The sequence below is a fragment of the Salmo trutta genome, chromosome 8 (assembly GCF_901001165.1).
Source record: "Salmo trutta chromosome 8, fSalTru1.1, whole genome shotgun sequence".
NCBI classification, from domain to species: Eukaryota; Metazoa; Chordata; class Actinopteri; order Salmoniformes; family Salmonidae; genus Salmo; species Salmo trutta.
Window position 1 is genome coordinate 42,014,563 of NC_042964.1, and position 10,822 is coordinate 42,025,384.

The 10,822-nt window shown below is 48.3% G+C and overlaps 1 protein-coding gene across 18 annotated transcripts in view; it reads right to left on the reverse strand.

Moving 5' to 3' along the window:
• LOC115198986 (liprin-alpha-2) overlaps positions 1–10,822 on the reverse strand; it is a 193,938-nt gene that overhangs the window by 44,693 nt on the left and 138,423 nt on the right. For all 18 annotated transcript variants that reach the window (XR_003879331.1, XR_003879332.1, XR_003879329.1 and 15 more), the window contains 3 exons: positions 10,434–10,535; positions 5,715–5,879; positions 4,145–4,219 (listed from right to left, as the gene is read on the reverse strand). Coding sequence is in view for 10 of the 18 variants with exons in the window: in XM_029761466.1 (XP_029617326.1) it covers positions 4,145–4,219; positions 5,715–5,879; positions 10,434–10,535 (342 nt within the window). In the remaining 8 variants the exon portion in view is untranslated. The remainder of the gene's footprint in view (positions 1–4,144; positions 4,220–5,714; positions 5,880–10,433; positions 10,536–10,822) is intronic.

The following is a 10,822-nucleotide window of genomic DNA, read 5'->3' on the forward strand; positions in this document are numbered from 1 at the left end:
CATTTGTGGGAATCCCAGATCTATGACTTGGCGTCTGCAGCCCTGAGAGACCGACATAATTACGTTTCTCAGAAGGAGGCGATGACATCACAATAAAACAACACAGTGAGAGAATCCAATACGGTTGCCAAGTGTTTCACCAACCGCTCCAGTTGAGCTGCGTTCAAGGCATTCAATGACACCTCCATCAATAAACAATGATTGATGTGAAAATGTGACACATAACTGTCTCTGCCACTGTGGTCAGAAATAGCCTTAAAGCTATACAACTATAAAACACCACTTTTTTACAGCACAGATGGATGCACTCACTAGATGCAAGTATTACATTATTTTCATTCTAAGAGGGCAAAGGGCAGGGAGGGATTATTCCACAATTACAATGGAGGATTCCCTTTACATTAAGCCTCGACAATATCCCAACACAGGGTTTGAGATTTCATCCACAGACAGTGGATTTGCTTGCTGTTGCATATTGCTGCCTCTCTCTCTCTTTCTCTCCATTCTTTAATGAGGGGTGCAATAACACCTCCTTATGTTTTGGCCGGCTCGTTGGGGAGCGTCTATCATTTTTCAGCTACAGAGATCAAACGGTTGGCTCTCGGCATAAGGCTCGCGCACGCACACACACACGAACACACACACACCTCCTCCCGACAGACACCCAGGATAACAAATGATAGACTGAGCCCTGCTGCTGTGGCTGTGGTTGCTCTCAAATTAGAACAATTAGAAGTTTACAGAAGCAAATTGAAAGTGGCCATCTTTCCCTTTGATGTAGTAGTAGTTCATCTCAACTCATCAAAGCCCAGGAGACATCAGAGACACCAGGAGACATCAGAGACACCAGGCGACACCAGGAGACATCAGAGACACCAGGAGACATCAGAGACACCAGGCGACACCAGGAGACATCAGAGACACCAGGAGACATCAGAGACACCAGGAGACATCAGAGACACCAGGAGACATCAGAGACACCAGGAGACACCAGGAGACATCAGAGACACCAGGAGACACCAGGAGACATCAGAGACACCAGGAGACATCAGAGACACCAGGAGACATCAGAGACACCAGGAGACACCAGGAGATATCAGGAGACACCAGGAGACACCAGGAGATATCAGGAGACACCAGGAGACACCATGAGACACCAAGAGACATCAGAGACACCAGGAGACATCAAAGACATCCGAGACACCACGAGACACCAGGAGACACCAGGAGATATCAGGAGATATCAGGAGACACCAGGAGACACCATGAGACATCAGAAACACCAAGAGACATCAGAGACACCAGGAGACATCAAAGACATCCGAGACACCAGAGTCACCAGGAGACACGAGGAGACATAAGAGACACCAGGAGACACCAGAGACACCATGAGACATCAGGAGACATCAGAGACAACAAGAGACATCAGAGACACCAGGAGACACCAGGAGACACCAGAGACATCAGAGACACCAGGAGACACCAGAAGACATCAGAGACACCAGGAGACATCAGAGACACCAGGAGACACCAGGAGACATCAGAGACACCAGGAGACACCAGGAGACACCAGGAGACAGTAAACAGCTAAACAGAAAGGTGCTATCTTTCAACCTCCTCTCCCTCACAATACCTTCATCTTCCCTGACTCCCTTCGTCTCCACCTCTCCAATAAGTAATTGTCTGTTTTAGTGTGATGGAGCAAAAGGAGATTGGACAGGAAGGTGACGTGAAATCTCTTGGTGTATAAGATTGATTTGGTGGAGCCGAGGGAATGGAGCAGGTTGCTATATGCGGCAATGCCTCTGAATTAAGATCAGTCACACAGACAGGCACATGCGCGCACACACACAGACACACACACACACACACACACACACACACACACACAAACACTGGAAACCTGTTGGCTTGAATCTTATAGCACCGGTTCATTTTTCACTGCATAGAGTGGGTGACACCTTGGGGATTCCCTCTAGAATTCCAACCAGGAAATGAATGAGAGACCGGATAACATAGAGTAACAGAAGATTCAGTCTCTCTCTCTCTCCCTCTCCCAGCAGCCTTTGTAGGATCTTATGCAGGTTGGATTGGTCCCTTGGCGGGGGACCAAGCCCAGAGGCCCCAGAGGCCCCAGAGGTTTTGCGGGGAATTCATCAACCTCCTGACACATTCTACAGAATCTACTCCCATTCCATTTATGTGAGCCGGGTCTGTGTTAAAAACAACTGCACTATTTATTTAACTCTAAATTGAAACATCATAAATAAATCAGCTCTGAGAGAGTACGCACAATAGAAATCAAATCTGGACCACTTAAACACCTGAGACTGAGAGGTCAAATCTGGACCAAATTTGTTGTTTTATTTCATTACCTACCTATTGTTCACCTAATACCTTTTTGCACTATTGGTTAGAGCCTGTAAGTAAGCATTTCACTGTAAGGTCTACACCTGTTGTATTCAGCGCACGTGACAAATAAACTTTGATTTGACTGAGAGGTCAAATCTGGACCACTTATACACCTGAGACTGAGAGGTCAAATCTGGAACACTTAAACACCTGAGACTGAGAGGTCAAATCTGGACCACTTATACACATGTGACTGAGAGGTCGAAGGTCATCTATGTCATCAGGCAGTGCAGCTCCCTATGGGAGGCTCCAGGATTGCAGGTGGTGTTATCTGCAGACTGGAGCCCCAGAGGAGAGCGACTCGAGGCAGATCTCCATCCCAAATCAATTAACAGTCTGGAGCTGGTGCAGGCAGCCACTGGGACCCAACGTCCTCCCCGGAGGCTCTGACGTGTGGAAGTGTGGACGTTTCTATTCAGCAGTGCTTATTTAACCACAGCCTCCATCACCGGGCCTCAACACCCACTCACTCACTCAGATGACTGTCTCGCCATGACACAGCAGAAAGTGAACCATGTATCAGCTGTAGTCAAATGAAGTATAGTCACACTATTTAATCAAATAAAGACCTCTGTCTCGACTCAGTGAAATATCTGCTGAGGCGTAACACTGTACTTGGTTAAGCGAATGAGATGCACTTTACACTGCATGTCTATGGCTCAAACTTCCTCATACAACCTGCCTCATACAACCTACAACCTGCCTCATACAACCAGCCTCATACAACCAGCCTGATACAACCAGCCTCATACAACCAGCCTTATACAACCTGCCTGATACAACCTGCTTCATACAACCTGCCTGATACAACCTGCCTCATACAACCTGCCTCATACAACCTGCCTCATACAACCTGCCTCATACAACCTGCCTCATACAACCTGCCTCATACAACCTGCCTGATACAACCTGCCTGATACAACCTGCCTCATACAACCTGCCTGATTCAACCTCACTCATACAACCTGCCTGATACAACCAGCCTGATACAACCTGCCTCATACAACCTGCCTCATACAACCTGCCTCATACAACCTGCCTCATACAACCTGCCTGATACAACCTGCCTGATACAACCTGCCTGATACAACCTGCCTCATACAACCTGCCTCATACAACCTGCCTGATCTCGCGAGCTTGCATAAATGATTTGCTACACGGATACAGGAGCGGTCATCAGTCTGGTAATACGAAGCTAACTCAAAGTGAAAGATATCGCCATCTCACTCCTCTCATCCCCTCACTCCATCCCTAGCTTTACTTGTCTTCTATAGCCAGGGCAGATCAGTCTTTCACCAGGGTTTCATCTCACCTCCTAAGGACTGTTTGGCTGGTAGAGCAGCATTTTAAATCTCTCTCTTTCTCTCCCTCTCCCCCTCTTTCTCCGCCCCCCCCCCCCTCCCTCTGGCAGTGCAGAGTGGTTAATTTGGCTCCGGTAGAGCGCCAGTCTGAGGGCTCCTCTCAGCTGGAACATGACCATCTGCCCTGGCAGAGACTGGCAGAGAGAGAATGGGGGGCAGAGGCGTTACGCCACCCTGCTAACGCCACGGGCCAGCTCTCATCTGTCAACGCCATGCTTCACCCCATCACACACCGCACTCCATCTTAAGACAGAATGACTGCCACCTGAATAGGAGTCCTGCTAAGTAGAACTGTCAACATCAAACTACTTTGAAAGTTGACTAAAACAGTCAGAGTGCCTGTGGAAATGATGCTGTGACCCGTTTCTCACCTCCTGGTTGGCTGATGTTAGCTCCTCCTCCAATGCAGAGACCCTCTCTAGCGACACCCGCAGTCTCTCCCTCACCTGAGGAAAACAAAACACAACAACCCGCCATGAGTGGGTTACTGTACACAACCTCTGGTAGGACCTTACCATGGAGCTCTGCTCTAGTAGTTAATGGCAGTAGGACTTTACCATGGAGCTCTGCTCTAGTAGTTAATGGCAGTAGGACCTTACCATGGAGCTCTGCTCTAGTAGTTAATGGCAGTAGGACCTTACCATGGAGCTCTGCTCTAGTAGTTAATGGCAGTAGGACTTTACCATGGAGCTCTGCTCTAGTAGTTAATGGCAGTAGGACTTTACCATGGAGCTCTGCTCTAGCAGTTAATGGCAGTAGGACTTTACCATGGAGCTCTGCTCTAGCAGTTAATGGCAGTAGGACTTTACCATGGAGCTCTGCTCTAGCAGTTAATGGCAGTACGACTTTACCATGGAGCTCTGCTCTAGCAGTTAATGGCAGTACGACTTTACCATGGAGCTCTGCTCTAGTAGTTAATGGCAGTAGGACTTTACCATGGAGCTCTGCTCTAGCAGTTAATGGCAGTAGGACTTTACCATGGAGCTCTGCTCTAGTAGTTAATGGCAGTAGATGTGTGGTTTTGAGCTCTCCGATAAATAGCATGGATAGTGTTGGAGACAACAGTGACATATGCCTATTTATCTCTCCCCACCAACCCACCATCCCACCTCCCATCCCACAGCCCGGGGTTGACATGATATACCATGTTCCCGCGAGAGAGCAGGCCGCTCTTCCCTCTCTCCCTCAGCCTTCAGCCCAACAGTAACACTTTGTCTTGGCCTTGAAGCCTGGCCTGAGCTTCTGTCCAGGGGTATCTGCTTTTATCGCAGCTTTCCCTCCCTCCTCCCCATCCCTACTCCTCCTCCTCTTCTCCCCTCCTCCCCTCTCCTCAAAGGGGGTGAATGTATGACTTACTCTGCCTTCCTCTACGTACCATGTTGAGGTATTTGTCATGCTACTGACGGAGCATTTACTGGTGAGCTCCGTGGTGCTCCATGGCCGGGGCTGTGGCCCGCTAGGATCAAGGCCTCTCTGAGGAGGCTGAACCTGGATTACAGGGCAGTCATTCCCCCTCCACTCCTCGGGACAGCCCAGCAACACACAGACAGATCGTCGCAGGGCAGAACACATCCCGTGAATCAAAAACGCCTTTTATTCCCTAGTCCAGCGGCAAAGAGAGACGCGTTATAAATGATAGGGTCTGTTGTGGAGGGTTGAATAGATTACAGCAGCCGGCGTGACATCTTACAGAGGGCTGAGGTCATCAATCAACAGGCATGAGGCAGAGCAGAGTCTGGGGCCAGTGGGAGGGTGGGTGGTTGTGGTGGTGACTTATGCCAAAACAAAGAATATTCAATACCAGGATGGCACTATGTCTCCATACAGTATGTACTGTCATCAGTCAAATATACTGGACAATCAATTGAAGAATCCCTTCTTCCAAGAATTGCTATAGTGCATGCTGATTCTATAGACTACATCTCTAATGTATGGTCTTACCTTCTCGTCTAGAGCTTTGTGGTGCTCGAACAGGGACTTGAGCGCTTTGAGGACCTCCACCTCACTGGACACGCCTGAGGGTGACTGGGCCTGCCGCTTGACCACGGTCATGCGTAGTGACCGCTCATGCCTGGACACCAGGCACTCCAGATGCTCCAGAAGCAACTATAGAGACAGACATAGGGACAGAAATTAGTGCTAATATAATCATCATCATCATCATCATCCTAAAGGCTATCTGCCTCAACTGCATAATTGACATCATCATCAACGCTATTACTGTTATCGTCTGCATCATCAATTATCCTGGTACCAGAGGAGATGTAGTGATATGACTTTAAATGTCAACATGTAGTGGTCTGACTACTGGACTGTATTATACCAACCACACAAGGTTACTGGTCTTCATGTGATTCTCCAAATACATTATTTATATCCACCCTGATTAACCGCAATGAAAATAAATCAAAGTCACCAACCAGATCTTCTCAACTTGGTCATTTAATTTAATTTTCCAACTTTTGGTCGGGGGGGGACGGGGGACGGGGGGAAGAATAAACCTTAAGTGGAATAACACGAGACATACGAAAATCAATTATGGCACTCGGAACAATAAAGGCACTCAAAACCAATGAAAACTCTCTGGACTGCACACAAAATAGATGATGCTAATGTTGTTACTGTGCCGGGCTGGTGTAGGCGGCGTGCCGAATCCATTCTCAGCGGAAAGTGTTGGGGGAGTCAACTTCCAGCAGCACAAAGGGATGAGATGAGTCCACTGGGAGCAGGGGGAACAGGAGAGACGAGGAGAAGAGACACACAGGGACCATAAAGATGAACACTGTCCTCTGATCTCTGTCACACAGGTACAGTGGAGGGATGTGGGGGCCTGAAGGAAGTCTAAGTCTGCTAGTCTGACTAGCTAGGCTTTTGGGGTCTAGATTTGGCCCATAACCTGGTCCTATGAAGGCCTAGTGTTTTGGAGGGGATGCACATGCCTCACAGACAAGCAACTAATCGAGCAAGCTAATTGCTAGTGATGATGCTATCTGCCCTGGTAGGAATCCACCAAGCTCTGCTGAGACAGTGATCTGAGGAGAGGTTCATGTAGTGACTTCAGCTTTGTTGTCTGGTCATTCTGAGAAACATTGACCGTTATCTTCATCTCCACATCCCAAATGCCTTGTTTCTAACCCTGACTGTGCTTCGCTAGGCCAAACAACCCCTTCTCGGCGTCGCCACGCGCTGTGGCCGGTTAATAACATAATGGTGTGGTTCACCAACGGTTTGGAGAGTTTTCATACTGGCGTCGCCACAGTATTTAACCAAGGAAGTAATTTACTTCTAAACCATCTTTAAGCAGGACTCGGGTGTTGTGAGTCAGTCCAAGCATTGTGCATAAACCACAGACTGTAAGCTCTTAATCATCCAGGCATTAAGAACCACTAGACATACAGACATCAAGCACATTTTCAAAGTAAACACATATTGAGTCAACCTGGTAGAACTTCACTAGGAATTCAGTGTAGCACTACACTACCCATCAGGCACTGCAGAGGCTATGTTGGGTGGGGCCTAAATGGTAAACATACTGTAGGCTCTGTTTCAATATCCACACAAGCACACCATTTAAAAAGCATGATGAATACATTGCTCCAGAATATCCTGACAGAATGGTGTGGTTTAGTTTGAGGGCTTCAAGGGGGCCGTCCATCCTTCCTTCTCTCCGTCCCTCCTTGAGCGTCTGAAGGACTGCCAGCAGACTGAGATCCCCCCCTTCCCTCCCCACATCCAAACCCCCACCGTTTAATCAATCAAGTCTGAACGTTGGCCCCAGCTCTACCACAGCCGTCGCCCCGAAAGAATAACAAAAAGCAACCTACACACACCCTCTCCTCCTCTCTCTATAACCTATACCTACACACACCCTCTCCTCCTCCTCCTCCTCTCTCTATAACCTACACACACCCTCTCCTCCTCCTCCTCCTCTCTCTATAACCTACACACACCCTCTCCTCCTCCTCCTCCTCTCTCTATAACCTACACACACCCTCTCCTCCTCCTCCTCCTCCTCTCTCTATAACCTACACACACCCTCTCCTCCTCCTCTTTCTATTACCTACACACACCCTCTCCTCCTCCTCCTCCTCTCTCTATAACCTACACACACCCTCTCCTCCTCCTCATCTCTCTATAACCTACACACACCCTCTCCTCCTCCTTCTCCTCTCTCTATAACCTACACACACCCTCTCCTCCTCCTCTCTCTATAACCTACACACACCCTCTCCTCCTCCTCCTCCTCTCTCTATAACCTACACACACCCTCTCCTCCTCCTCCTCCTCTCTCTATAACCTACACACACCCTCTCCTCCTCCTCCTCTCTCTATAACCTACACACACCCTCTCCTTCTCCTCCTCCTCCTCTCTATAACCTACACACACCCTCTCCTCCTCCTCCTCCTCTCTCTATAACCTACACACACCCTCTCCTTCTCCTCCTCCTCCTCTCTATAACCTACACACACCCTCTCCTCCTCCTCCTCTCTCTATAACCTACACCTACACACACCCTCTCCTCCTCCTCCTCCTCTCTATAACCTACACACACCCTCTCCACCTCCTCATCTCTCTATAACCTACACACACCCTCTGCTCCTCCTCCTCCTCTCTCTATAACCTACACCTACACACACCCTCTCCTCCTTCTCCTCCTCTCTCTATAACCTACACACACCCTCTCCTCCTCCTCCTCCTCTCTCTATAACCTACACCTACACACACTCTCTCCTTCTCCTCTCTCTATAACCTACACCTACACACACCCTCTCCTCCTCCTCTCTCTATAACCTACACACACTCTCTCCTCCTCCTCCTCCTCCTCTCTCTATAACCTACACCTACACACACCCTCTCCACCTCCTCATCTCTCTATAACCTACACACACCCTCTCCTCCTCCTCTCTCTATAACCTACACACACCCTCTCCTCCTTCTCCTCTCTCTATAACCTACACCTACACACACCCTCTCCTCCTCCTCCTCCTCTCTCTATAACCTACACACACCCTCTCCTCCTCCTCTCTATAACCTACACACACCCTCTCCTCCTCCTCTCTCTATAACCTAGACCTTAACACACCCTCTCCTCCTCCTCCTCCTCTCTCTATAACCTACACACACCCTCTCCTCCTCCTCTCTATAACCTACACACACCCTCTCCTCCTCCTCTCTCTATAACCTACACACACCCTCTCCTCCTTCTCCTCCTCTCTCTATAACCTACACACACCCTCTCCTCCTCCTCTTTATAACCTACACACACCCTCTCCTCCTCCTCTCTCTATAACCTACACACACCCTCTCCTCCTCCTCCTCTCTCTATAACCTACACACACCCTCTCCTCCTCCTCCTCCTCTCTCTATAACCTACACACACCCTCTCCTCCTCCTCCTCTCTCTATAACCTACACACACCCTCTCCTCCTCCTCCTCCTCTCTCTATAACCTACACACACCCTCTCCTCCTCCTCCTCATCTCTCTATAACCTACACACACCCTCTCCTCCTCCTCTCTCTATAACCTACACACACACTCTCTCCTCCTTCTCCTCTCTCTATGACTCATCATTTCTCTCTTATCGTGCTTCTACACTGCATGGCTCATCCAGCTTACAGTGTTTAGGCCTAAAACCTAGAGGTACACCATCCTCTATTCTGTTGTCAGCCCTCCAACCCACTGATTGTATGCACCTGGCATCAAAGATTTAATTATAAACTTTAAAACCTTTACAACAAAAAAAGCTGATATATTAAAAGTCTGCCTCATAATCGCTCTGCAGAGGATTCAAGGTGATAATGAAGAGAGAGAGACTAAATTCCATCTCTCCCTGTCTCTCTCTTTGTGTCTCTCTCTCTCTCTGTATCTCTCTCCCTGTCTCGCTCTCCCTCCCTCTCTCTCTGTCTCTCTCTCTCTCTCTCTGGTGAGATGGCAGAGCAGTGACAGGGATACTAAAATGGCAGTGCTAAAATCCTCTCTGGCAGACTGGTGGTTTGCAGTCAGTCAGTGTGACTATGTGAGTCTCCCATTATACAGCCTGGTGGGAAAAGAGCAGCCTTATCTGTCAATAGCAGAGTTTGGTTACTCTGCTTAATGAAAGGGTACTATCGGAAATGGAATTCAGAGTTAGCTCCAATGTATATGGGGTCCAAATCTATCCCCAGGGGAAATGCAGGCGACCGGTTCCATTGACCGATGTTACAGATGACCAGTCAACTGTGTCAACAGATGAAAACATTGTTTGTTTGTTACCTATGCATAGTCACTTTGCCCCCATCTACATGTACAGATTACCTCAACTAGCCTGTACCCCTGCACACTGACTCGGTACCGGTGCCCCCTGTATATAACCTCGTTATTCTTATTGTGTTACTTTTATTATTACTTTTTATTTTAGTCTACTTGGTAAATATTTTCTTCTTCTTGAACTGCACTGGTGGTTAAGGGCTTGTAAGTAAGCATTTCACGGTAAAGTCTACATTTGTATCGGCGCATGTGACAAATTTGATTTGATTTGATCTCCATAGACTCTGAGCCGTTCTGGTTGAGGTCAATGTTAGAATTGGGCAGAAAGAATGTGTGTCTGTGTGTGTGTCTGTGTGTGTGTCTGTGTGTGTGTCTGTGCGTGAGCACGTTCTTGTGTCTCCTCTCCACGTACCCTGGTGTTGTTCCTCTCAGCCTTGAGCTCAGAGATCTCCTCCTCCTTCTCCAGAAGGTTCTCTCTGCACACGTTCAGCTCCTTGGTCAGGGCTGCAAACTCCTGTACAGCAACAACACAGAACATAGAGGTCAGCATCACAGCACTATCCATAACACACAATACATCTTCATCTTCATCACCACAACCCAGGAAACAATTCGCACAAAAACATCCATGTCATTGGCATCCATACTGCACAATATCGTTAGTAAATAGGAGACAGTCATTAAACAAGCCCCCGCCACCCCACTCCACCCCACCCCACCCCATCACTCCCATGTCATACTCAGTGGACTAGCCCACAGTTCACAGACATAGTTGAAAAACCTCTGTTAATCATGTCCAAT